This window comes from Myodes glareolus, chromosome 4 (genome assembly GCF_982192425.1).
Source record: "Myodes glareolus chromosome 4, mMyoGla1.1, whole genome shotgun sequence".
Classification (NCBI taxonomy): Eukaryota; Metazoa; Chordata; class Mammalia; order Rodentia; family Cricetidae; genus Myodes; species Myodes glareolus.
Genome location: NC_142029.1, coordinates 48,791,662 through 48,819,221, shown reverse-complemented (window position 1 = coordinate 48,819,221; position 27,560 = coordinate 48,791,662). Strand labels below are relative to the sequence as shown.

At 48.7% G+C, this 27,560-nt stretch overlaps 1 protein-coding gene across 2 annotated transcripts in view; it reads right to left on the bottom strand.

Annotated features, from left to right (window-relative positions):
• The window catches only part of Rasgrf1 (Ras protein specific guanine nucleotide releasing factor 1), a 108,982-nt gene extending 81,437 nt beyond the window's left edge, over positions 1 to 27,545 (bottom strand). Inside the window, exons 1-2 of one of the 2 annotated variants that reach the window (XM_087905467.1) lie at positions 26,909 to 27,545; positions 8,493 to 8,599 (exon numbers count right to left, since the gene is read on the bottom strand). In XM_087905467.1, coding sequence (XP_087761593.1) covers positions 8,493 to 8,599; positions 26,909 to 27,184 — 383 coding nt within the window. In that variant the 5' untranslated portion in view covers positions 27,185 to 27,545. The remainder of the gene's footprint in view (positions 1 to 8,492; positions 8,600 to 26,908) is intronic. The other variant, XM_087905466.1, reaches the window with a different exon arrangement.
• Between the last annotated feature and the right edge of the window lie 15 nt (positions 27,546 to 27,560).

The following is a 27,560-nucleotide window of genomic DNA, read 5'->3' as shown; positions in this document are numbered from 1 at the left end:
ATCCCAGGATCCAGAAAAAGTTCAAGTCCGCACCGCTTTAGAACAAACCAAGCTGTCCCTCCACCTCCCTAACTCTACTCGCTCTGTGATGGATAATCCCGACTGTCAAAGTGACAGCTTGAGATGGCTTGGATGCTAGGAAAGCACACATCTCAATGTATTGGTGAGAGAGCGTCTAGCGATGACTAGTGAAGGAAGGGCTGGGAGAATTTGTTTTAACTGTGAGTGGCACCAGCTTCCAGGACACTCACTCTGTCTGCCTCTGGTGGCCATGCAATGAACAGCTTCATTCTGCTTCCAGCTCTCATCATGATGATCTGCCCTACCACAGTCAACAACAGAGCCAGCGGAGGATCAAAGCTGCAGAAACATGACCAAAATAAACTTTTCTTCCTTAAGGTTGTCCTTCTAGGTATCTGCCACCTTCTTTCCCACTTGCTGAGCATGCCTTATTGAAAGAGCATCTCTCCAGTGTCTCCCAGAACTTTCTGCATCCTGTCAGCATAGCATTGGTTCTTAGCACCCATAGCAATTGGCTCCAACTCTGGGGTCACCCACTCTCTCCTACTGGTGAGACCGATGGAATGTGAGACTGATTTTAACCTGTCAGCTTCTGGCACCAGTGGGATCAAGCCGGGAAGGGAGGTCTTTGACTTCGCCTCAGGAGCCTGTCACATGAGTTCACAAAAGCTCTATGGCCCTCAGCGTTTCAGGTGAGACTCTCAGGAGGCCATGGCAGAAGTAACCTTGTACTAAAGAAGGGCCATGCCAAGGTGCTGAAGTAGGCAGGTTAGCTACAGAGGGTCCTATTCTCTGATGATGCCAGAGATGCCTTCTTGGGAGGAGGCTAACTGTAGCCATATCCCGAGGGCAGGAGGGCATAGCAGGAAAGGCTTGCTCCATCAGGCTCAGGACAGCTGTTGCAAGGAAGGAACCTGGGGAAGAAACTGTGGTCCAGAGAACTGATCTCTGTTCTCAGCACCACCCTTTCTTAAGTAACGGACTGTGAGAGATGCCATCCCAACGTAGCACTATGAGAGAGATTAAAATGGCGATCTGGGCGCTTCTTTTGTGAAAATGAACACAGACTCAAAGGACTTTCCAGATTACTCGGTTACTTAATTGTCTTCACTTGCAAGCAAAATTCAGTTGAGAGCAAGGAGTCTGCACAGGAGTACGAAGCACAGCTTCTTCATTAGTCTAGACTTTCTAATGGAAGACACTCCAGTGCTTCCGGAAGGAGTCTCCTCTGCAGGTTGTCTGCCTGCATTCCCTCCCCCATTCCCTTCCATCTTCCTTATCCTCCTCTTCCTTTCCTCCTTTCTTCTTCCCTTGTCCCACTCCTTCCTCTTTGTTCCCTCTTTCTCCTTCTTTTCCCTATCCTTTTCCCTCTCTTCTACCTCCCTTTCTCCTTCCTGTATGTCTCCTCCTTTATTCACCCCCCTCTCCTATTATGCTTTGAATGTAAAGTCTTATGTGTCAGGAAATAAGTGCAGGGAAAGCTGGGGCCGAGAACAGCAGGGCTGCTGCAGAGATTAGCACTGTCAAAGAGGCCACTGGACAGGGGAGATGGCTCAGTCAGAGAAGCACCTGCCACTCAAGAGTGAGAAATTGAGTTCAATCTGCACAACCCAAATTAAAAATACACATAAATAAAACAGGCCATGATGGTGTGTGCTTGTAATGCTACCACTGGTGAGGTAGAGGTGGACAGATCTAGCCTAGCCTATTTTGAGAGCTTCTGCCCAGTGAGAGACCTGAACGGGGACACACACACACACACACACACACACACACACACACACACACACCAGACTTCACCCACTATAAGCTCAAGGATATTTGAAAGACCTTGCTTTGAGAAGCCACAGGGAACCTATGGAAGTCCGTTCCTACATCCAATCACTAAGTACTCGGAGACAGCTGCAAGTGTAAGGCAATTGGTTGTGGCTGCTGCTGGAGCCAGTGGCAGAATCTGGTGTTAGCTATAGGACACTGGTTTTAGAGGCATGCAGGATGTGAGTTTTGGGTCCCAGAGGTTTCCACCCAGATGTCAAAAGAAGGTTTGGGAAGCTAGACAGTATGGAGGATCAGAGACCCTGTGGGTAGTCCCTGAGAGGATGAAGTTGTGAGAGTAGGGTATGGAGCTCTTGGAGCCCTCAGGAGGTTGGAGATACCAAGAATGGGTGACATCTGACCAGGAGAGTGTTAGGAAGCCAACAGGGGCTTCTGAGAGGTCACGAGGAACCAGGAGTTGACACACTACCTGGGGCATTCAGAGAGTGAGAGAGGCCATGGCTAGGTAATAAAGATGGTGAACTTCCAAGATGGTTGGCTTCTCTCTCACCCTCATGACTTGAGACATACACCTGAGAGGTTTTTTTAAAATGTCTTATGGAAATTTTCTCCTGTCATTAGGGCTGACTCTTGACTCAAGGAGTCCCAGACTGCATCAGGACATTTTTACACAACACCTGCAGGCCAATCAGCTGTTCCTTTTTCTTCAAACTGAGCAACCCTATGTTAGGTAAGGGACTTTAAACTATCCCAGTCCTCAAGGAGAAGCTGCGCTTCAGCTTCCCCAGTCCTCCTTCTGCTTTGCAGAGGCTCTTTGCTCTGTGTGCTTGCTGTGTGTCCACATTTCCTCACCTCCGATAAAAGCCTTTCTTGACTGCCTGCATGCTAACACCCTTCACTCCCCAGCTACCCACTTCCTTTAATCGGCCTTAACCTTCCAGTTTCTACTACTTCCCAACAGTCCCTTCAATGATGAATTTATCCTGGGTCAGTCCACTGATTAGGTCAGAACTGGCTTGAGAATTTCCCTGTGGCTACCTGTTATGATGGAGAATTTCTTTCCTGACTTTTAATTCTTTAACCGACAAAAGAAATGAACCTGGTCAAGAGCCCTAGACGGTAACAATATAGATCCACAGCCAGAAAAGATGACAGGGATGGGATTTTCCAAGCTTATGGGAGCTTATACCATGCCCCAGATCCTGGATATGCTCAAGACATGGCCTTGATACCCAGACATGGAGCTACATGGTATAATGTTTGTCTGACTGGGTGTTGGCCTCATTCCTCTTTCTATGTTCCTATTTCTCTCTTTGTCAAGGGGGGAGGGTCTTATTGTTGTATGTTAGAAGTCCATGACTTCCTTTTTTATTTTATAGGTGTTAACAGTGGCTGCTGCCTTGAGTCACTGAAGAGTTTAGACTTAGCTTTCTGAGAAATTCTGGGGCTATTAAGACTGGGGATCTTTGGGGACATGGTAAATACATTTTACACTGTGAGATGGCCATGGGCCTTTGGGGGCTAAGGGAAGAATATTATGCTTTAGTCTGGAATGTTCCTCATGGGCTGATGTTTAAAGGCTTGGTGGCCAGTAGATGGGCTTTGGGGAACAATTGTGAGGGCTCTGACCTAATCAGTGGCCTGGCCTTTGATGAATTCATCATTGAATGGACTGTTGGGAGGTAGTAGAAGCTGAAAGGTTAGGTCTAACTGGAGGAAGAGGGTTGCTGGGGAATCTCTCTGAAGGGTGTGCTTGTCCCACAGGTCTTGCTTCTTGCTGCTTTGAGGGGAACAGTTTCCCTTGGCCACACCCTTCTGATAAGCTGTTTATGTCCCAACACAGGCCTAAATTTCATGGAGTCAGCCAACTATGGACTGAAACCATGAAGCAAATTAGGTCTTTCTTCCTTTAAGCTGATTATCTCAAGTATTTGGTAACGACAGAAGCAACAATGAGAAAAACATCACTTCCCCCCCTTTGCCCCTTTTCTATCCCCCCCAGCACCCCATTCTTCACATTCTCCTCCCCCTTCTCCTTCCTCCTTCCAGTGGAGACTGAGCCACTCCTGGTGTGTGCAGTCTTTATGAATTCATGGACTTTCAGAACTAGAAGAAAAGTCAGGGGTCATGAAAAGTTGACCGTATGATTTACTCAATGCAGACACTGAGGTCCAGGAAGGAGAAGCAATTTGCTTAGAACAGCAGTTGGTCAGTGTCAAAGCTGGAGGTGGAATCAGCCCTAGGACCTGAGAGGGCATTTCAGTCTCTCTGTCCCCTGGCCTGGCATCTAGTTCTTGCTAATATGCTGAGTATGAAGCATATTGGCTGCTTTATCTTATAAATGACTATACACATACACTACAGAGGCATCCCATAATACTAGACTGTGATACATACAGTGTGAGAGAACATTGTGTCTCTACATGACTATTAATACACCACAGTGCTTATTTTTATACACGGAGTGTTTCTATTAAGTATATGTAAATAAAACTAAATTGCGGATATGTAAAAATGCTTCATACCCAATATGGCTGTGGCAGAGAGCCAGTTATTGTTGCTACTGCTGCACACACACACACACACACACACACACACACACACACACGCACGCACGCACGCACGCACGCACGCACACACGCACGCATGCACACACACTGTTGTAGAATGTGGTCTTCCAAGTTGATATTCTGTCATAGAAGGAAAGGGTGGTGAGGGTCATTAGATCTTCACCAGAGACTCCAGCCGCTTCCTCGTGGTCATTTTTACATGTGGCCTTGGGGTGCGGGAAGGAGTTAAGAGTGTATTGTCTGGGGAAAGTTGACAGAAGATGGCTTCATCTCTGTGACTATGGGAAAGTCATAATCTATACTGAATGAAGACTTTCCAGTGTGGGTGCTGTACAGTCCTGCCAGTAATCCCTCAACGCTCTGTAACTGAGCCCAATAAATTTGTTCATTGCCCAGGGTGAATCCTGTAGCACCTTTGATTTTCTGGTTGGGACTTTACAAAGACAAGGTAGATTTTTTTTTTTTACTTCTCCCCAGAGAAGGAATTCTTGTAACACATGCATATCCACATATGTACATGCATGCACATTCTCTCTGTCTCTCTCTCAGTCTCTGTCTCTGTCTCTCTGTCTCTGTATTTCTCTCTGTCTCTCTGTCTCTCTGTCTCTGTCTCTCTCTCTCTTTCTCTCTGGTTCTCAGGTGGAGGTTGAATAAAGCTCATAGTTTAATGACCTGACCTTGATTTCAGCCTCACAAGGCACTGGGCAGAAATCTCAGTTGAGCCTGGACTTCTGATCCACAGAACCACAAAATAATGAAAGGATATATCGAGCTGACAAGTCTTTGGTAACTTGTTATGCATCAACAGAAAACTGAATCATTTTAATATTCATCGTTCAATTTAAAAATATGAGGTTCAATACATATACTGGGGAAAGCACAGATCCTAACGTCACAGTGTTGAGGAAGGAAATAGTTAAGCAACTTGAGACCTCACTTGGCTTAGGATATACCAACAACTCTCTTTTAACAGTGCACTTGATAGCCTGAAATTCTTATTTGCATATAACACACACATACACACACAGAGGCACACACATGTATACGCACAGGCACACACAGACACACAGACACATACACACTCCTTTAGGGAACTCACTTGGCAACCTGTTAACAACCTAGGACTCCCATCTGCACTGCTTTGCTTGCTCATCCCCTCTGAAGAATGCAGTTGTTGTTTCTCTTTTCCTTAACAACTATCAAACTTAGACAGATTCGATTCAGTCATACTCTAGTTATGTTCTGGTGTAGAGTAGGAAGGTCGATCTGGTCTGAACTAGCTTCGGGTGCATTTGCAATAAGGCCAACTGCATTCTTAAAGTGAACTTTTAGGGAAAATCATGTGACCAAAATCAGATGAATTATCGAAAGGACATGTGCAGCAGAAAAGACGTCTATAACTTAATATATTGATCAAGACAAAAGTCCACCCACACCCTTAAGCAACAAAATTTTGTCCTTTATTTGAACCCCATAGAAGGAAGGTGCTAAACAATGATTGGGCCATGAGTCTTCTCACTCTTGGGACCCACTGTCTCTCTTAACAGAGTATCAGACGTCTTCTACTGCTTTGCTACTTTTACAGTTTTGTGTGAGCCTTTCAGTTTTTTGAACAAGATACTAAGGGCCTGGACATACCTGGTCCAGGAAACAAACACTAGTAACAGAGTGAACGATTATGAGAGAAAAGTGTAAACCCTTCATCAAGGCAAAGATAATTTCTAGGACCGAGGAAGCACTTCCCACTCTATTCCCACCCCAGAAGCGACTGCTGTTCCGGTTTCCCTCACCCTGTTTAGTTTTGTCTCATCTAGAATTTCATATAACTGAAATCATACAGCACATATTTTTTGCTATTTCTACTCAGCATATTGATTTTGAGTTTCATCCATTTTGTAGTACATAACTGTAGCTGATTCATGTTTATTTCTCAGCACAAGTCTGTTGCACGGATGCACGAGAGATTTGTTTATATATTAGCTTGTTTACGGACATCATAGCTGATGGTTCGCATAAGGCTGTTAAGGACATTTACAGAGGAGATTTTTTTGTGGTCATTTCCCATCTCTTTTGGATGGGTACCAAGGAATGGAATTAATAGATGAGGGAGCATATGGTAAGCAGCTGCCGGGTCATGTCCCAGTCTGGTTGTGCTGTTTTTCACCCTATGGTGCTGCCTGTGTCCTTTCAGCCTTCCACCAGCATTTGGTGTTGTCCATTGTCTTCATCTTAGTCATCTACCTTATAGACACTGCGATTGCATTGTCTCTAGAAATTGTATCGATTCTGTATTGATGAATAATGAATTAAAATTCTAATGCAGTGCCCATAAGCCAACTCAGCAGGTAAAGGGTACTTGCCATATGCCTGCTGACCTGTGTTTGAACTCTGGTTTCCACGTAGTGGAAAGAGAGTACCAGCTCCTGCAAATTATCCTCTGACCTCCACATGTACGGTGTGGCATGTGTGACTCCCACAAAGTAAATAAACAAATGCAAAATAAGGCCCCTCTAGGGCTTAAATATTTATGAGGTTCCTTTATGTAAATGATTTCATTTGATCCTCAAATGAAATGTTTTGATCTCAAAATCAAGCCCTGTTTGTTATTGGTTCTCCTTTGAAGCGGGAAGGCTGAGGTGCAATTGCTCTCCTTGAACCTAGGTACTTCTTTTCTCAACTTCATCTTGAACAACCCAGAAATTTTTAGTCTAAATCAGCTCTGGTAATGTTACTCTCCTGGTATAAGACTTTCAGTGGCTCCTGTGGTTCATAGAAGAAAGGACAAACATCTTCACAGGAAATTTGTGGACATTTATGATCTCATGACAGCCAACTGTCCACTTCATATGCTTTAAATTTTTTTATATTACATGTTGTGAGTGTGTGTGTGTTTGCCCGTGGAAGCCAGAGGATAACATTCCCTTTCTCTCCTTCCACCAAGTTGGTCCCAGTGATCAAACCTAAGCCCTTAGGCTTGGTGGGCTGGGACTTTATCATTTGAGCTCTCTCATCACTGGCCCTCAGCTGCTTCTTAACATCTAAACTTTATCTCCTCATTCTTCTTTAAATTGTCTTCCATGTATCAATGCTTTAAATAAGAGGACTCGTGTGTGTGTGTGTGTGTGTTTTCTTGAGAGAGGAAGGGAAGAAGGAAGGGAGGGAGGGAAGTATCGTTGTTGAGATGCTCATATTTAAACCCATCAAATCTTCCTACCCCTGTTTCCCTGAAGATGGAAATGACGTCACTCTCCAAACCCTGTTATCTCTCAGGGGAATACTTGTGTGGTGGCCAGCTCCAGCTCCCTAGGACTTTATACTAGACTTGTGTCTATTGCTTTTGCTAATAGAACTTGGTCTTTGTAGCTAAGACTGGATAACTTTTGTGGACAGAAATGGGGATGGCACGATCTTCGGGCTAAGGCCATGCGAGAGTCGCTACATAGGTTTCTGGGCAAGGGAGTTTCAAGGATCACAGGATCCATCTATTCATCTGTCCTTCCACCCTCCACGTATACTTCAAACACTCATCCATATCATTTTATCCTTCATTCATCTCTCACTAATTTTCCATTAATCACTAATTTTCAACCTTCAGCCCTGAAGGTTGAAGGAGGAGGCCTCCCTGAAGGAGGAGGCCTCCCTCCTTCCATTTGTCCTTGCATTCTCCCGCCTCCTATCTGCTGGACACATTTTCTGTGTTTTTACCAAACCCTGAGTCACACCTTGCTCCTGACCTCAGAAGTTCACATTTTATAGGAAGGTAGACACACTAGCACCACATTATTTACTAGGTCAGCGAGATCAGCTGTCTAGAGGGTCAGCTGACTGGTGTGCTACACTTGACAGGTGCTTAGCTCTGCCAGGGCATGGTTAGTTTTAGTTCAGAAAAGAACAGGGGACTAATTCATGGTCACACGTCAAACTGGTGGCTGCACATACAAGAGATGGAACTATGTGGTTAGAACAGAATAGGAATCTGCAATCTCGTTCTCTGGGGCAGCCAAGGCTTTTCCAGCACCTACACCCTCTTCTCCTTCTTTTCCACCTCCTTGTCCTAAGGCTTGGACTGGCAGAAGTTTGCTTGGTCTGGTCTCCGCTGCGATCCTTTAACAGGGTGAGGCATACCTGGCGTGAGCGATTGCTGCCACCCACTCGTCACAGTCCTTTGCGTCCTCAGTCCTCAGCTCCAGCGCCTTCTGGTTCTCATGGGTGAAGTTCACTGTGAAGTAATGCTGCACCAAGAAGAAGACACGGACACCGCAGTCACCAGGATGTCCACAAACCCCACACCCTCCCTGCCGTAGTGCTGAGTGCTTGCCGCCTCTTGAGCGGGGCCCAGATGCATTCTTTGTGGTCGCTGGAACACCATTCTGTTTAGTAGTTTCGAGTGCTCCATCATTTTTGTGATGGAACAAAATCTATGCTTAGGATGTGATGAGGAGGCAAACCCCACACAGCCCTATTTGCCAACCAATCACACACACACAAATAAAATAAAATAAATAAAATAAAATAAAAAGCCAGTTTGAAACCATCAGGCACTCTGGAAGGACAACAGGCAGGAAAACCCACCAAGAGAACATCTCTGTGGGGGACTAGGTACCAGTTCAATGCAGCATGCCTTTAGTTACTCCACGAAAACTCACTAAGCACTCGTCTAGATGCTGGGGTGACAGAAGCGATTCAATGGTACAGCCACCGGGAAGTCTCACTGTAAGTCACTTCTATGCTGAGTCCATAGTGGGACTCCCTCCCTGAGGTCCCCGGGAAGCTGAGGAGCCAGGTAAGAGACACACATCTAGACATCCGGGAAAGCTCTCCGAGCGAGCGACTCCTGGCACCGAGTAAGGATGACATGAGCATGCGCAGTAATTAATGCCCTATGATCGCCGCCGTGCCAGAGGTGAGAAGGGCTGTGGAGCACGGAGGAAGCCACTGATTCCACCCAGGGAGACGAAGAGGATGCGCCCCGAGTCTTGTTTCTCTTTCAAGTCACCTGGAAGACTGTGGGCAGCAATGCAGGTACCTGGAGCCCAGGGCCTGCTGCAAGTAGAGGAGATACACAGTGTAGATGGACGGAAGGTGGAGGTGTACTCACGGGCAGGAGCTCGGGGACACACAGCACAGGTGAGAGGAAAGGGATGAGGAGATGTCCTGGTTTCTGATTTGAGTAACTGAGCTGCCATAGAAAGGAGTCTATGAGTGGCAAGTGGGGGGCAAGATGAGGAGGAGATGGACATGCAGAATGTGGGGCTCTGGGGACAGTCTTGGGGTCGAGAAAGAAGCCGAAGAGAAGTCATTCAGAGGGAGGGAGAACCCCAAGAGGGGGACCACCTCTTCTGTCTCTTGGAAAGAAGCAGGGTAGGCTGCAAAGAGGGGCCTTGGGCCTGCCCTTTGGAAAGTGCGCCATACAGGTGTCTGTGCTTCTGTGCCTAGGTGTCCAGGTGGCAGGAAGCAGCAACACAAGGTGATATGTAAACTAATTTTAGTAACTAACTTGTACTTTATTTTAAATTGCCATTGCTGATAGACTCGTGTGAGTGCATGTGTGAGTCTCTCTTTCTCTCTCTCTTTCTCTCTCTCTCTCTTTCTTTCTCTCTCTCTGTGTGTGTGTGTGTGTATGTGTGTGTGTGTATGTTAGGGGGTGGAGGGAAGACTGTTGCAGAGTTGACATTATCCCTTGTTTCCTAGGAAACAGGTAACTGGGCCTGTAACATGAAATGTCAGCTTTAGCCTCGAACAACTGAAGGAAAGCTCCAGAGAGCACTGGCCCTGTGGGAAGGAAGCAGGTTAAAAGAGGAGCTGCAGGTGGCCACTTAGCTCCTTCCCTATCTGGGGGAAGGAAAGGAGCCTGTAACTGTTCATCTTAAAGGATCTCGTTTTGTCCCATATCCACCAAGCACTGCAGACATGATCTGCTTTCCAGATAGCAACCCCGACCCTTGGAGAAGCCTAGCAAGTGGAGAGCAAAAGAACCCATTTGCATACCTCCTACTTGGGACCTGGTCTTTGTCACTTAGATGTAAATTGCTGGGTGCAAGTTTCCTTTTTCCTTTCCAATATTGGAGCATCAGAGACCCATGGGCCTTGGACTGCTCAAGGTCAGGGTTGGGCCTGAATGATCTGGAGTGTTCTCAGCCCTACCCTGTGCTGGTTCTGAATGAGCAGTAAATGGCTGGAGGAGAGGATGAATGGGGTGACAAGGGATTTACAAGGTACCAGGGGTCTCTGCAAGGTACCAGGAATGGTGTACCTTCTTTTTTTTCTTTTGGCTTACATTAATAGTGACCCAATACAACTCTCCTGAGCACGTGCCCCATGCCTATCCCAATGCTGAGTATAGCAAAGTCCCCCACTTGATAGAGAGGGCAAAACCATAAGCTCATTGCTTTTGCTTAACCAGAGCCTGGACTTGATGTTTTAGTTTTATTATCACCAAGATAGGCTCCCCCAAACACGCAGAGCCTGAGGATGGACCCTGAGGGTGATGGGACTTTCTCTGTGCCAGCTGTTTCCCACCTACTCTCTATCCAGGATGGTGATTAGGGAACCTCCTGGGGGAAGTGGGTCCTGCTGCTAAAGTAAGAGGAAGGGGAGGTTTTGTGGAAGGGTGAGAACAGCCGTAATGATGAAGCTCCTGAGTCTGAGAATGAGGGAAGACAGGGTTTCGAGGAAAGGGGACAGAGATGGGATTCCCTTTTGCAGCTTAATGGAACCCTGAAGTACCTGAGCTGCGAAAGTCTTGACTGTTACTGTCTCTTTCCCCCTACCAATGTCTTATTGTGAAGTTCAGGTGTTTGCAAACACTGGAAGCGCTGTATATTGTAGAGTAAAGCCCACAGAAGCTGCCATCGGGGCTCCTGTTGTACTCTGCAGCCCCGGGGACAGCCTCGCCCTTTAGGACAGGTTCCTGGAGAGTAGTTACTCCAGATGGAAGATTCCTCTTGAGAGTATGCCACAGACACCCAATGAGGGCGGAAACATCTTGCCACACCACAGAATGACTCTTCTCCATCCTAGGCTGGTAACAGTGGTGTGAGCACCTTGCTCCAGCTTGGGAAGCACCTGGGGCTCACTGCAGAGGTCACAAGTGGTTCTGGTTTAACTGTTTCCCACCTTCCTCGGATGTGAGGGAGGTTTAGGTGTCCTGTTATTCTGGGACTTTGGAGAATGAGAACATGGAAAAGTCAGGGTTGGAATAATGTGACCTCACAGCCAGACTGGGTCAAGTAACGCATGCCTCATCTACCTCAGCACAAGGGGCAATCCTACCTGGGACAGAGCGTGACAAATGAAAGGGGGCAGGCACGTTTAGTCCAGTCTCCTCTGTGTGGGCTTGAAGGAAGAGGGAGACTGTATTTGGAAGAACTTTTTCCAATTTATTTTTTGTGTGTACATGTTCATGTGTGTACATGTTCATGTGTGTGAATTTGTCCATATTCGCGTTTTGTGTGTAGGCCAAATGTTTACATCTCCATCAGTTGTCCTTCATCTTAAGTTCTGAGACAGGTTTACTGAACCTGAAGCTCAGGGATTTATAGTGGCATATGATTTGTATTTTAATAATTAAACCAACCCCCAAACCAGAAAAACAAAGCAGCCAAGCCACTAGAGAAGTCGTACCTCTACCAAAACTGGGTGACCACAAAACTAAACAGACTAAGTCTGTTATATATATAACATTTTATATATATCTCATTTTATATTTCCTCTAGTGCTGGGATTAAAGGTGTGTGCCTCCCTTGGATGGGATTAAAGGTGTAGGCCACCACCACCTGAATTTGTTTCTGCGTGGGTCTACGTAGCCTGAGGTGGCCTTGAACTCACAGAGATCCATCTGGCTCTGTCTCCCAAATCCCTGGGATTAGAGGTGTGTGTCACCATTACCTGACTTATAATGGCTTTAGCTTTGCTTCTGGCCTTCAGTCAAGATTTAGTTAAAATACAAATAACATACCACTATAGGGATTGGCTGTGTTGGGTGGCCAGCAAGCCTAAGGGATCTTCCTGCCTTCTACCTCCCTAGTGTGGGGGATTAGCCACAGGCCTCCATGCCTTCCTTTTTCGTTGGTCCTGGGGATCCAAATTCAGGTTCTCATGCTCGCATGGCAAGCAATTTACTCACTGATCCAACTTCCCAGCCTCTTTGTTTTCTTTTGAAGAAATGGCTGAACTCACTTAGGGAGGAGAAATGAAGGAGCGGTTCACAGTCTTATGTATTTGAATGACAGTGGTGAAGAGCCCAGGGACCTTGTGTTTTTTGATAAATGCTATGCTGGCGAGTCTTACTAGGTAGATCACCTTGAGCGTTGTTCAGTGGGTTTTATCCTTGTTTCTTCCTCTATGTGATGGGCATGAAGAGACTCTTTTTCTTTTATAGCTCTTGTAAGGTCCACCAGAGAGAACACTGGTGCCGTCACACAAACAAGTCCCCAGTGCATGCTTGCTGCTCTTTTGATGTTCTCACTATCTTTCTAACATCACCCCACCCTGCAATCTTGTTGGACAGCACAGCTTCTTGGACGGTATATTTTGCTGCAATTGTGGGATAAAAATATGGTTATCCTTCAGGCCCTGATTCAGTCTAGCATTTGTGGGTAAAGTTGGGACAGCATTGAATGTTCAGAATTACTGAGGTTCTGAAGTGACCATCTCATGGGTGACTAGCACCAAGTACAGGAACATACTGAAAACCATTCCATGCCTTCCCCATGGGGGAGAAACCCTCATATCTTCTGCTGGTCCCCACCCACTGGAGGGCAGCCTCTCACACTGCCGGCTCACACTGCACTCGAAAGGCGACAAGATAAAGGCAGAGGGGGATGCTTGCCACAGCAGCTCTGCCTTCAACAGTGGCTCTCAGGACTCAGATAAGTCTGTCTCCTGTCTCTGTGTCCTGGACCGTGAGCAAAGCTTCTGGCTTGGATGAACCAAAGTTCTGTAAAGATACCCATCTTGGTTCTTTGAGCTGGGAAAGATGTCACATCTTTCTGCTCTTTCCTTGCCTCTCTGTCTAGGCCCTTTCATCCTTTGTGGGTCTGGGTTCCTGCACGTCTCTTCCCCAGCTACTCCTCTTCTCACCCCTCTTCCCCTGACAGGGGGCTCCCAAGGTCAAGGTCCAGATCTATCCCCCACCCCCTGCATCCTAGGATAATCCTCGTTCCCCAAAATTCCTGGCTCAAATGTCAGACGTCAATTGTCCACGGCTGAAGTCAGGCGAGAACAACTTGCGTCCTTGGAAGCTGGGGATGGGGAAGCTGAGTCCCACCTGCTCAGCCTCTCCCTGGCTTCCTGTCCTGCCACGATGGCAGGAAAGATGGTACACAGGTCAGATGGATTTCCTGGGGGATTTGGCATGTGCTAACCTATTGAGTTCTGAGGAAAGTGGAACAACTCGTCTCCTAGCAGGCAGGTACGGGTGGCAATCCCTGCAGCTGGAACTCAGTCTGGCTGAGCTGCTCAGAAGGGTTCGATAGCCTCGCTGACCCTTGGAACCCTTGCTCCTTGCTGGTCGGTAGCAGGGGCACTTGTTCTGGTCTACCACCCACAGGGGTGTCAACAGTGGAAGCCATGCTCACACCTTTTCCTCTCTGCCCGGGTGATTCCTCCTTTATTCGTCTATTCACAAATACCCCAGCAGAAGCCAGACCACCCCGTGGCCACCAGCGACAACAGGCAGGCCATGAGGGCTCCCAGAGAGGTAAGGCTTTTCTCCAGATCAGCACTTTCCAAGGTCCCTAGTGCCAGTACTAAAAACAAAACAACCTTGCACTGCTGAGATCAGGAAGGAGGAACTGAGCCTCTGAATCTGAGGAGGTGTTTGGAGCCCCTGCCTGCTCAGTTTATGCCCCTCATGATGGATAAGGTGGCTCCTATGACTCCATCCCTCATCAGTTCTCCTCAACCTGTACGTCTATGACTTTCTAATCGTTTTTGTTACTGTCTGAGACAGTCTCAACTCAGGCTGCTCACCAGTGTCATCTGGGAACTTAGTAACAGCGGCACCCCATCAAGGATCCATGATAATAGAGAGGGGGTTGTGTGCATTGCTTTATTTTTTTTGTTGTTGTTTTTGTTTTTTTCCCCTCTTTTGAGAGGGAGTGAGAGACAGACAAACAGAGAGAGAGAGAGAGAGAGAGAGAGAGAGAGAGAGAGAGAGAGAGAGCCGGGCACACGATTGCACATGTGACTGTGGAGACAGAACACTCTCAGTTGCCTAGAATTCACCCAGTATGCTAGGGTGGCTGGCCTGTGGGCAGGGATTCCCTGCCGCTGTCTCTCCAGCACTGGGATTACGAGCCTGTATTACTATGCTTTCCTAAATGGCATTCGAGGACCAACCTCAGGTCCTCTCAGTGAACTATCACCACAACCGGGCACGGCATTGTTGAAGGGTTCCTCAGCTGGTTCTTGTGTCTGTCACTCATTAAAACTCCTGTGAGAGGAGTTCTGTGCTGGTAGCAAGAGTTGCTCTTCCTGCCCTTCTGTCCTCTCAGAGAACATGGCAGCGGCAGTGGGAACAGGTCCTGGGGGCTCTTAGAGTTTGGAACAGGGCAATGGGAAGATGGGAACAATGATCTAGGCAGGCATGTTGGATTCTACAGAGACAGAGGGTCTCAGAGCATGCAGGAAGGAGATGATGCCATTTGGAGGGGTGGGATAGAGGCAAGGCAAGAAGAACTGGTTCCTCAACCAGGCCTTGGAGACATTGATTTTCTGTGGAGTTCTACTAATTACCATTGTCATGACTGTCCGTGTCTTCTCCTTTGCCTACGCTGTATTGAGTGGGCTCCTGTTCTTTCAGAGAAGTCATTTCTGACTAAGGCACAGCCCTGCAGCCTGGCACTGTGCCTTGTGCTGGGCATGAAGCTGTCCCTGTTTGCTGAGTGGGTGACCAAACTCATTAGACCAGTTCATTAGTTAATTGGTTAATAGCAAAAGCCTCAAAGCAAGTGCTGCTGAATTTGCCGCTCAGGAGTAGGCAGTGAAGCTGGCAAGATTGACAAGGGGCCAGGAGTTTCCTGAAAGAGACTGACATTGCAGGGACAGCAGGAAGGTACTGGGCAGTCCTACAGCCAAAGAATCATTGCTGGAACATATTCAACATAGGACCTTTTCGATTCATTGATTTACGCATTTTTTCATTTAGTTTTTGAACCAGTATCTCGCTACGTAGTCCAGGCTACCCTCACACATGGGACCGTCTTGCCACAGCCTCCAGAGTGCTGGGATTTGTGGAACACCAGCCTTATCTTTGTTTTATTCTGGAGGAAAGATCTGCTAATGTGCTGGAAATCCAGAATTCTGGGGAGTCACTTTGGGGCTGTGGCAGGTGCCAGGCTTCAAATGTATTATTTTCTCATGGGGTCTTCAAATGGCTTGTCACTTCTGTGGGCTGTTTGCTCTTCCACAGTGCCTTCCCCCATGGGCTGGTTGATGCTGTGGCAGCACCAGCTCATCATGGGCTCAGTGATGTTCTTTAAATCACTGGAACTGTTCACAAGCAGTTAAGTCCTCAGAAAGCACATCTTCCTTCCCCATTTTGGGGACATCCACTCAGGCACCTTCTATTCCTATCTTCTCGTTCCCTTTCTGTGTCTCAACCAAAGCCCCTAAAACTAAGCTCCTTCTGGTTATAGCAGGCCACTTCAGGAGTGTCTCCTGACCTTTCCCCCAGTTTCTACAACAGAGACCACTCACTGACACACTTCCTCCTAAGCCATCGCTGCCCCAGCTTCATCTGCAAGCACAGGGGGAGCCTCACCAGTGCCTGGATTTTCATCAAGGACTACTGAGTACAGGCACAGGCCTCCATGGGTTTACTGATGATTTCACACCAGTCTGGACAGACTGCCTGTCCTGCCTACTTCCTCCCCATCTAACCTGGTGCGACTTCATATAGACACGCTTACCGGAGTCTAGTGACTTCTTTCTCTCTGAATTCTCAAATCTGAGTTTTGCTTACTTGACCAGGACCCGTGCTTTGCCCCGTGGTGGTTAAATTGCTGGGATCTAGAATCATCTAGGGTACAAATCTCCATGCACGTCAGGATCTAGACTGTGTTAATTCAGAAGGGAAGATTCATCCTAAATGAGGGCAGCACTGTTTCTTAAGCTGGGTCCCTGTACTGACTAAAAAGGAGAAAGCCAGCTGGACATCAACACTCCTCTCTCTCTGCTTCCAGACTGCTGTCATCCCGTGACCAGCTGCCTCCTGCCCCTGCTGCCATGCCTTTCCACAGCAATCGATCACTCTCAACCTGTGAGCAGAAACCAATCTTTCCCTACTGAAGTTGCTTTTGTTGGACATTTTGTCACAACAATGAAATAAGTGACCGATACAGCTTCCAAGCTAAGTGCCTGTTTCTGTTGCTGTGAAGAGACACCATGACCATGGCAACTCTTATAAAGGAAATCATTTAATTAGGGTGACTGTCTTACAGTTCAGAGGTTCAGTCCACTATCATCATGGTGTGACATGGTAGTGTGCACGGTGCTGAGAGTTCTACATCTTGTAGGCAGCAGGACGTAAACTGTGACACTGGGAGTAGTTTACAAATAGGAGACCTCAAAGCCCACCCCCAACAGTGACATACTTCCTCTCGCAAGGCCACACCTACTCCAACAAGGTCACACCTCTTAATAGTGCCACTCCCTTTGGGGGCCATTTTCTTTCAAAACACCACAGTGCCTGTCCCAAGCCTCTATCTAGATTGCCGGTCTTCTACAGGGTCTAAGGCAGGTATCCTTCTGACCGTACACTAGCTGCCAATACTGACCTTCTATATACCTTCTCCCTTGCTCACTGACCCTCCCTGTCCTGTCTGTGGGGTGTACCAGATCTCCAGAGCACTGTGGCAGCCTGCCCCTCTCTGCATCAGCATCAGCATCAGCATCAGCATCAGCATCAGCATCAGCATCAGCATCAGCCAAGCTTCCAGGCTCTGGGATCCAGGGCCACCAACATCGTTCAGTCTATCACTGTGCCTTACCCAGCCTGACCATCACCTTCCCACCTACTGCTTCTCTAGGTGTTCACTGAAACAGGGCCAAGCTTCTGCCTGAAGTGTCTGCTCTTCACTTTCTGTCAAAGACCTAGATGAGAAATGACCCTCGCCATTTATTAGTTGCAGCTATGATTATAATGCTATCAAGGGCTTTAAATGACTCAAATAATCCTCAAAGAAAGGCTGTCTTAAAAGTCCTTAGCACACCCATATGGTGTACTCTGCAGCTGTTAAAAAAAAAAGGGGGGAGTTCCAGGAAGAACCACCACTATGTAGTGAGAAAACCAAGGTGCAGAACAGTGATCATTGCCTTTCACAACTGGTCAGGAAGTATGCACACATACATGTACATGTCTGATCTGTATGCTCTCTGAGAGAATGCATAGGACACCAGTGACAGTGGGCACCTCTAGGAAGCTAGAATCAGGTGGGGAGGACCAACTTCACTATCTGCTTTTTGTCCCGTGGATGTTCAGCTGTGGGATTATACTAACTGACTAAATTTACAAACAACCAGGTAGTGGCTGTTTGTGAGCTTTTCTGCCTGTCTGCTTGGTCTCCAGACTTCAGGGCCACAGTGCACAGTCAGGATCCTTGACACACAGACTCCATCAAGCTATCTCCTGAATGTGGTCTTCACCAAGGGCCAGCAAGAATTGCTGACTGGGACAGTGGCTTAGCTCTTAAGATCATCTTTGCGTCCTGTTGATGTTAGGCAAGCCATCCACACTTCTGCTCATTTCAACTAATGAGGCCAACGAGTGTCTCACAAGCAATCTGTTTCCTTCTTTGCCCAGGCTGCCAGGGAAGCCCTTTGATACATCATTCACCTCTCCTCATCTGTGCCCACACAGCGTGGCTCATCAGGAACTCACCTCTTTCCCCCTCCCAGTTTCCCACAGATCCTGACTGGAGGAAAAGAGATTCTGGGTGGCAACCAGTATAACCGTAGAGCAAAGATCTTGGGAGAGCAGACTTGGAACAGGGGAATGCCAGCCAGTCTGCAAACATGGCCGGTGGTCAGGTTCTTCCAAACGATTTCATCAATGTCTGGAGTTTACGTAACAGCCCAGGAGGCAAGTAGACAAGCTGACTGCATTTTACGCCCGTAGTTGGAAAAGTCGAGAGGTTTCTCTGCATTTCTCCAAGGTCTTTGGGAATCCCAGTGAAGGCTGATACGAATCCATCCACTCACTTATCTAAAAGTAGTTTTGAAAAGGTTTTATTTTAAGACACGAGTTGGATTTTCCAATGTGAAGAAAGACAAAGGTCAACTGGGAGACGTCTTCTAGAAAATGATTATCTCATTTTGTGGAGAGAAGACATTGCCTTAGCCTGAGAGATTAGTAAAACCTGTTCTCAAAGGCAGACTTCGCCGAACTTAACAGCCGGTCTGGACGTCCATTGATCCTATCAGTCTTGGAGGTCTGGCTCAAGTTCTGAGCTCGGCACGTGAACTCAGAGCCGGCCCCCACAGCACGGACTCCGCAGGTGGTCTTTCAGCACTGCACTGAGCCATGACTTTCGGCAGTGTGTCACAGGGTAGGGTGAGAATAAAGGGGAGCTTCAGTGTTCCCCGGATTCTAGCCTTTACCAATGCTCAATTCTGGTGGTGTAGAGTTAGGGATCAAACAGCAGACCTTTAGCAACTGCCTTCCCCTTTCAGGGACAACTTATTAAGAATTTCAGGAGCCCCCAGGGTCACAGGTCTGGGTTGACTTACTTCACCTGACCCAGCCTTAGGTGTCCTGGGTTACTGGTTCACTGAGGAAAAGTTTGGTTGTAAAAAAAAAAAAAATCAAGAGTGGGTACAATGCACTGGCTAAACCTTCCAGGTTGTTCCATAGCTTCCTATGCTGTACCCAGCTTAGCACAGTGATGGGGACACTGAGGCCCAGAGAGCTTAAAATTCATCCTAAGCTAGGGGGTGACAGAAACAGCGCCTATAGCTAGGCTGAGAGTCAGTCCCTAATGCTATCTCTCCTGAGATGCTGGGAACGCCTCCATGTTCAAGGCTGGATCAGGAAATTAAGGCTTCGTGTTTGAGGGACTATGAATTCCCCTCTGGGGAAAAGATGTGGGGGTGTCTGGGCCTCCCTGATGTTTCCTGCATGTTAAGGGCCCTCATGGGAGCATTTGAGCATTGGCAGTGTTCTGGGCCTCCGTCACGTTCACAAGTCACTGGGGCTCCTGCATATACATCGGGGACTGTGTTGTGTTCTTGGCTGTGGGTACACCACACCAGCTCCAGGCTCTTACAATTCCAGTGAGTCAGGGCCGTGGGGTGTGGATGCCTGCCTTGTGTTTTCCCTTGATCATGGCACAGCTGCAAGGTTCCCACCCAAGCGGAAAGCAAAGCCTCCTTCACAAAAGTCACTGGAGTGGCCATAATAATATTTTTACTTGCTGTTACATTTTTTTCACCTTGAGACTAAGCCTCTCTCTCTCTTTCTCCCCAATAGCTTTGGCTGGCCTCAAACTTGCAGATAGCCTCCTGTCTCTGCATCTTGAATGTTGGAAAGACAGTTATGTGCTATCATGTAGCATATACGATGCTGAGGATCAGCCCAGGGCTTTAACCAAACCACACCCCCAGCATTGCTGTTAATTCTTTTTCCCTCTCCTTCTATTGTGACAAGCAGAGGGTGCTAGGAGGGTACCCAGCCTGAGTCTCTGTTCTGTTTGTGGCTCGAGAGCTGAGCTTTGAGAGTTGGATCTGGGTGCCACCTTCTGTACAGACTTGCTCCGCAACTTTGAACAAGAGAAGTAGAAGTTGTGGAGCTCCACTTTTTCCATTTTGAAAATGGCTTAGCATGAGCAGTGGTGGTATATGCCTTTAATCCCAGCACCTGAGAGGCAGAGGTAGGTGTTTCTATGTGAGTTCGAGGCCATTCTGCTCTACAGAGTGATTTCTAGATCAGCCAGGGCTACATAGTGAAACCCTATCTTGAAAAACAAAACCAAACGAACAAACAAATCAAAAACCAACTTCTCCTGCAAAGGGTTAACCATGGCAACCTTACAAAGCTACTGAGCCCATTATGGAAGTGTATAGTCACACTTTGGGGCTCAGTGGCTAGTACTCATTGTTCTTATTCAGCGCTTCTGGTAAATTGTTTGAATGCCACAAAATTATATACATTTAAAACTGGGTACGGTGGTTCATGCCTATAAGCCCAGCTACTTGGTACCTGAGGCAGGAACATTCAAAGTTTGAAATCAGCCTGGGTAATTTAGCAAAACTGTAAGTGTGTGGGAAGGGGGAGGGGGTTGTATTTAAACAGCAACAATAACAGTAACAGAACGGGGTAGATGTGTAGCTCAGTGGTAGAGCACTTGTCGAGCATGCTCAAGGGACTCGGTTCAGTTCCTACTACTGAAAATAAAGAGAAAGTAAAAGTGTAGACATTTTCATCTGCATTTAGAACATGCCAGAACTGAGCTGAAGGGCATTTGATAATAACTTGTAGTGAAGGTCAAACGTTTTAAAGCATTAATATAGATGATTTTTTTTAATGTGGAAACCCAATTAATATATAAAACAGCTAAAAGCAGACCGCTTTGGCTGATGTTGGGGTACGACCCTTCAGGGCACCTCAGAATGAGGGAGAACAACAGATGGGGAGCCAAACGATCCATCTCTAAGGATGGTGGGCACGAAGCTTCAAGTGTGCCCTGTCACACGGCTTTGGCAACTCCTCTGGGCTTCCCATACCTGTCTGAAGCTGATACAACAGTGCCCGGCTGGCAGTCTCAGCTCACACCCCGCTGCTGGCTGTTCTCAGAGCACACAAGGGAGAGGCTAAGAAGTCATGCCAACTTGTGGTGAGTCTAATGGCAGGCTGACCCTGAGGGACCACACGGGGTCTACCCAGCTGGCACAGTCTTCTGTCCTCCCCTGTTGTGCATCTGTCCAGGACATTGCTTCATTCCCTGGGCTCTAGGTAACAGAGAGGCCACCTGCTAAGCGTCTGACCATGGATTTTCATTGTGTCCATCCATTTCTGCACACATTCCTACTTTTGTCTATTAGGCGCAAGGGTCACATTATCTATAAGCATCCTCTTCACAACTGACCAAAACCCTTTCCTGTCCCCCAGCATCTTCTACTTGATCTCTGAGACAGCACCATTTCTCAGTGTCATGAGTCTGATCCCCCCTTAGTTGGTTGTTCGCTCATAACCAATGTCCTTGGGCATAATGTGGACATCATATTTTATCCCCACCTCTTCACTTCATCCAGTTCCTGCCAGTTCTCAACTAGGATCTCTTGATAAAGTCTACCACAGACTTTCTCTCTCTGTCATTCTCTCTCTTTTTCTTCCCTCTCTCCCTCCCTCCCTTCTTTCTTCTTCCTCCCCTCTTTCCTTCCTTCCTTCCTTCCTTCCTTCCTTCCTTCCTTCCTTCCTTCTTTCCTTCCTCCCTCCCTCCTCTCTCCCTTCCCTTCCTTCCTTTCCTTCCTTCTTTCTTTCTTTCCTTCCTTCTTTCTTTCCTTCCTTCTTTCTTTCTTTCTTTCTTTCTTTCTTTCTTTCTTTCTTTCTTTCTTTCTTTCCTTCTTTCTTTCCTTCAGGGCTCCACATTTGTGACCTGGGTACTTAGTTGTGCAATTCCTGTCTCAGCTGTCTGGCACTGCCCTGGCATCTGGATTCAGTGGTGGTGGGGGAAACGTCCATCTCTAAGCAACCAGACGAGTACAGGAAGTAATCATGGACTGTAGTTGCAGATATAAATGAAGAAGCTAGAAACACCACCATGGCTGGAGCTAGGGTAGTACTGGCTTCTGGATAGGGGAGAGAGGTCTTCTCTTCTGAGAGGTCACTTTTAGGCTAAGACCTGTGAGGGGACTAGAGGCCACATCCCACAGGTTTGGGCTGGGGTGAAAGTCATTATGTCAGAGGGAAAAGCTGCTTCCTGTGCCTTGAGAGCAGGAAATAGGGCTGTAGAGGATGAAGAGTTGTGACCTGAGCAAGAAAGAGAGGGAGAAGGGGTGATGGGGTTAGATTAAAGGAGTCAGCAGACTTGCGGGCCAGGGATCATCTAGTCAATGACTGGCAGAAGGAGGAATTTGAATGCCCTCTGGGTAAGAGATTTGAAAGTCCAGGTAATGGATGTAGCAGTTACTCTATGCTGATCAACACTTAATGTAGAAGCAAATCAGAACTGAATATCATAGCTTATGAATATGTGCAAATAGTAAGTGTTATGTGTCAATCACAAAGGTTAAAAGTGACATAAATACAAAAAGAAAAGAACACTGGGACTGTTTGTTCCCTAGAGGGGGGACCTGGAATAGGATGCGGTGGATGGAGATAAGATGAAGCCGAGTTCCTAATCACAGAGGGGCTGGTGAGAGAGTCCTTTTGTGGCTCTTTGGGAGGGAGCCAGGATTTCTTGTCCTTGGCGGGTACTGTGTGGGACACAGCTCTGTGAGTGCTTAGAGTGTAATGGCCTCTCCTTGGCACCTGTGGGATTGGAACCTGGCTCAGTGTGAAGCGCCAACCTGAGCAAATCAACGACAGTAAGGTTTTGAGCTTAGGCTTACATATCATCTCTCCCTGACCCTTGCCCTACTGCCAGCAAGCATGTGGCAGGGAGTGGAGCCTTCTTTGTCCCATTCTTATGAGAGGCATCCTTAGGGAGCCACTTCGGATCTTATTTTTGCTGAGAGGTACGGTGGGTGAAAGAGTGCCCACATAGTGACTCCAGGGCCAGTGTCCATATGTGCTGGCACCTCAGTTCAGCCTTGCCAGCTCACTGCAGGCAGGAGCCCTCGAGTTGGAGCTGCCCTCAGCCGTAGTTTGCTCAGACCACAGGAAGCTGGGTGTGAAGGGTATTGCCTTTACAGCAGCCTCATTCTCTCACACCCTGGCTACTTTTTTTTTCTGGCTGGTGCAGGAGTTTAATAGGTTCTAGCTCTGGAGGGTGGGGAGGCTGGCATAGCTGCGGAGAGGGGAAGCCAGAGCAGCGAGTTTCATGTTTGCTGCTATGGGGAGTGGCCATTGAGGAGTCTGTCTCCTCACCTGTAAACCTGGTGCATTCAATCTACCAGGGCAACCAGGAATGTTCCCTAGAGATTAGGACCTTGAGTAGCACTTCATTTAGGAAATAACACTGGCCTGGTGGAGGAGAGCTATTCCTGGGAGGTTCCCAGCTCATGGAACCTAAGCCTGTATCAGGTTCAGAGGCTTTGGCATCTGCGTGGATCCTTTCCCTCTCTAGGGAATCAGAAGACACCTTCTGTCCACATTTGGGCCCTCCTGATTGGAGGGAGTGCAGTCAGTACTGGGGTTGGTTTGGAAAGATCTCTTACCAAGAACCTGGCACTAGAAGTTTTATTTCAGGTGGTTGGGAAAAGCCACTGTGGATGACTCTATTCAGAAGCAGGGTTTGGAGCCCCCAGGGCCAATCTCTAGGCATGCTGAACCCAGGCTCTGAGTTCATATCACCCAGGCCTTGGGGTGTTGTTTCAGGGACAGGAGGAGAGGAAGTCAGGGCTGTGTAAGCAGAGCCTGAGTGGAGGGGTACCCTGCAACAGCCAAGGAGGGTGGGGGACAAGATGTGTCTATGTCATTTCAGGAGACCCTGGGAACCCAGGCCAGAGCCAGTGTGGGACAAAAATCCTCTTGCTTTAAACATAGTCCGACCAGTCTAGGTACAGTGGGTGAGATGGCACCAGATCAGCCTGGGCTCTTATAACACCTTGCCATCCAGCAGGCCAACGTCTCCACAGGGTGCGGTATGCCTCCTGATTTGTATTTATCTTCCCTGGGATCCCAGCATCTGCATCATCAGCTTCTGAGACCTAGTGCCCAGCACCCAGTCAGTCCTCAGGGACACGGCAGTATGGAAGCAACATATGACACCTCAGACATGTGCAGCTCAAGAAGTATTTTCTGTGCATCTGCTCGATCCCCCGCTCAGGCTCAGGCTCCATTCCTATGGGTTTAGACGTGGACAAAAATGAAGTCCCCTTAAAACTGACTTCCACCAGATACCACCAGCTAGTCTTGCCAAGCTGGTTGCATTTTCTAGGCTTGTTGATTCGGGTGCTTTCACATGCCCAGTGAGCATGAAGTCAAGGTTTGGTGTCGGTCTAAACTTGGTCGCAGAGTGGCCTGAGGCGTCTATCACCTTACTCTCCAGTTTTTTCTATGGGGTGTGCTCTCCCAAGAGAAACAGGGAAGCCGCTCTGAGGGCCACAGATTTTACCAGAGAACTGGGGGATGAGCATGAATTTTGACACAAGAATGGGTCAGTGCAGTGGGAACTATGACTCCATAGCTGCTAAACTTACTCTGGAGCTGAAGGGAACTTAGATATGGGTGTGTGGAATAAAGCAGGGGTCTTTAACAAGAACCCGCCCAACTGGGCCACAGTAGATCATCACCGGTTGTTCCCCACGTGCCCTCTTCTCTTAATAAGCCCCAGTGACTGAGCATTCTGGGAAATGGCTCAGAACATGTGTGCAGGACGCTAACTGGCCTGCAGTCCCATCTGTCCCCTGGTCAGTATCCAAGATGAGAGCTGGCTGACTTGGATCAACGTGGGACCCTATTTTTAGTAGTTTTTAGATACTGGGTCAATTCTAGGTCTTATTCTGCCAGACTTCTTGATGTTGGGCAACTCCCTGTCTGTCTAGGGTCCTCAGTTTCTCAACCTAAAAGAAATGGGAAAAGTGGATTGACATAATTCTAATCCAGCTGGGATCCCACTTAATTGTCTTGTGAGAATCTTTTCATACACATAATTTGGTTGTGTGTTCCCAAAGCCCTAGGGAAGGTCCCTGCCATTACCTTTTGTATTCAAAACAGGTTCAGAGGACGCCTGTATGTTAAGCGAAGCCACACAGCCCAGAAACCATTCAGCTGAGATTCAGCTTCCAGCTTGTCAGTTTTCTAGTTCAGGGAACCTGAGAGCAGATGCTTTGGACTTCAACCAATTTAGCTCCCCTGCTCCTCCTGCCTTTCTTCCCACCCAGGAACTCAGCTCCTACTGTGATGTAGGGAGCTGGGACATGGAGGGAGCCCTGACTGAGGGTGCTGTCACCTGGTAGATACAGGTGTGCTGTGGCTGTAGACAGCAAGTGGATAAAAGGGGCTGGCAGCCTGGGTCTGACTGTTCTAGCTGAGCCAGGAGGCTCCACTTGGCTACTAGCTAAAGGAACTGTTGGTCTTTGCCATCTGGGAGCCCCTGCCTGGCCTCCTGATTGGTCATTCAGAGTCTTCCCTCTTACCCCAAATTCCTGCCCTCAGAAATTGTCACCTAACACTGGGGGCTGAGTGCAAGGTATAAAGAGACTGCTGAAGGGACCCAGTGCAGATCTCTGTCCTAATTAGGGAGGAGACTTCAAGGGAGGTTTTCATCCCAGTCAATTCAATCGCCACCAGGCTGTATGCTTTTGAGATCCCCGTTGGTTGTCTTCCCAGAACCTTGACTCTTGTTATGACACCATGAAAGAGAATATAACTCTCTCTCGGGGCCTCAGTGTCCCCATCTAGGCAATAGCCAGGTGGCTGAGCCCCATGGATGCCAGGCCTCTCCCAGTGATGACATTTTTGGATACACTGTCATGTACTTTTTCTTTTCTTCCTAGAGGCCAGGGACCAGATGCCTTGGGAGAGACATCAGGCTTAAAGATAGCTTTCTCTGTCTGAGTGTTCCCACTGGGAGGCTGCAGGTGACCCTCCTCCCTCAATGCTCTTCTATCAGGTCCAGGCCCACGGCAGATCGCGGCCTGGCCCTTTAGCCCTGTTGTTTGGGCAACGCCAGCGAGAGAGTGAAGGAGCGAGGCGCTACAGCGGCGACTGCGGCGGACGCGGCGGCGCAGGGGGCGGGGGGAGGAAAGAAGAGCCCACTTGTCCCACGGCTCCGCAGCAACCCTGGCCCTGGTCCCGGCGCATCATAGCGGTCTTTGGAACCCTGGGGTTCGTTAGCGGTGCCAGAACCAGCTGGGAGCTGCACACCATCACTCGATCGCACAAACGACCCCCCCTCCCCCCAGGCCCCGCAATCCCCAACTCGGCCAGGCTAGCACAGGTTATTCTTCGTCCCTAACTGCGGAAGGCAAGGTACGGCGACGCTCCGACGTCTGTCTCACCCTTCCCAAGCCTAAATGCAAGGAATTCCACGTCTCAGCCAGAAGATTACGGCTATTAAGGCTGGGGTGGGGGTGGGGATGGGGTTAGGGGCACCATTTTGGGTCGGACATTGATCAGATTTCTCACCCGTGTCGGCCCATTGGACCCCATCTCCATCGGTATCTCCAAGTTTCAGCCTCCCTGTCCCCGCCCACTACGGGGCTCACCCCGCCAAGGGCGGCTGCAGCTCCTAGCAGCGCCCAACCCGCAGTCCCTGCCCGCCCTAGGGTCACCCTCCCAGTTCGGTCCAGTCGGTCCTGCCAGTGGAAGATGCTGAGCGCGCCCTAGATGCTTAGAGTAGAAGGGTCAAAGTTCGGTCACCGAAGCAGGGTGGAAGGCCCTGAACCCGCAGGGCCTCAGCAGGGGCGCGGGAGGTCAGGACGTGGAGCTCCCTCACCTGTTTCTCCGCCGGCTCCTTAGCAGAGACCGCGGGCTTGGGGGAGGGCGCGCGGTCGCAGACGCAGCCCTCCAGCAGGTAGAGCCCCGAGGGCCGAGAGCTTGAGTCGCTTTCGAAGTAGAAGAGCAGATTCTGCAGCAGCGCGAACCACTTGGTTTGCCATTTTGTGTTGTCCGAACTCCGCTTGCTCAGGTAGCCTTTGCGTGTGCCGTCCTTGCGCGCCAGCAGTCCCAGGGACGCGACGTGGCCATCGTTCAGCCGGATCCCTTTCTGCATGGTGCTCGGAGGCCAGCGAGACCCCACGCGCTTACATCTTCTTCGCGCGGCACCCGGCAGCCCCTCGTCGGTGCGCGCAGCGCTGCCTCTCTCTGGCGCTCGCTGGGTCGCTCCCTCTCTTTCCCCCACCCCAACCCCCTCAAGATTTACACTCCAGGACCTGGCGCCGAGCTAGGATTTCTTGAACCTAGAAGGAACATTCCTTGCTGGAACCTATTCTCGTCTCCGCAGAGCCCCAGGGCCCCGGGAGATGTCGACCGACCCTCCCCCAGCAAACTGAGGGACGGGCGGTCTGCGCGCTGGCTAGGGGCAGGCGGAGTCATGTGACGCCGATCCCTCGAAGAGCCCGTTTCAGCAGCGCGGACAGGGACACACG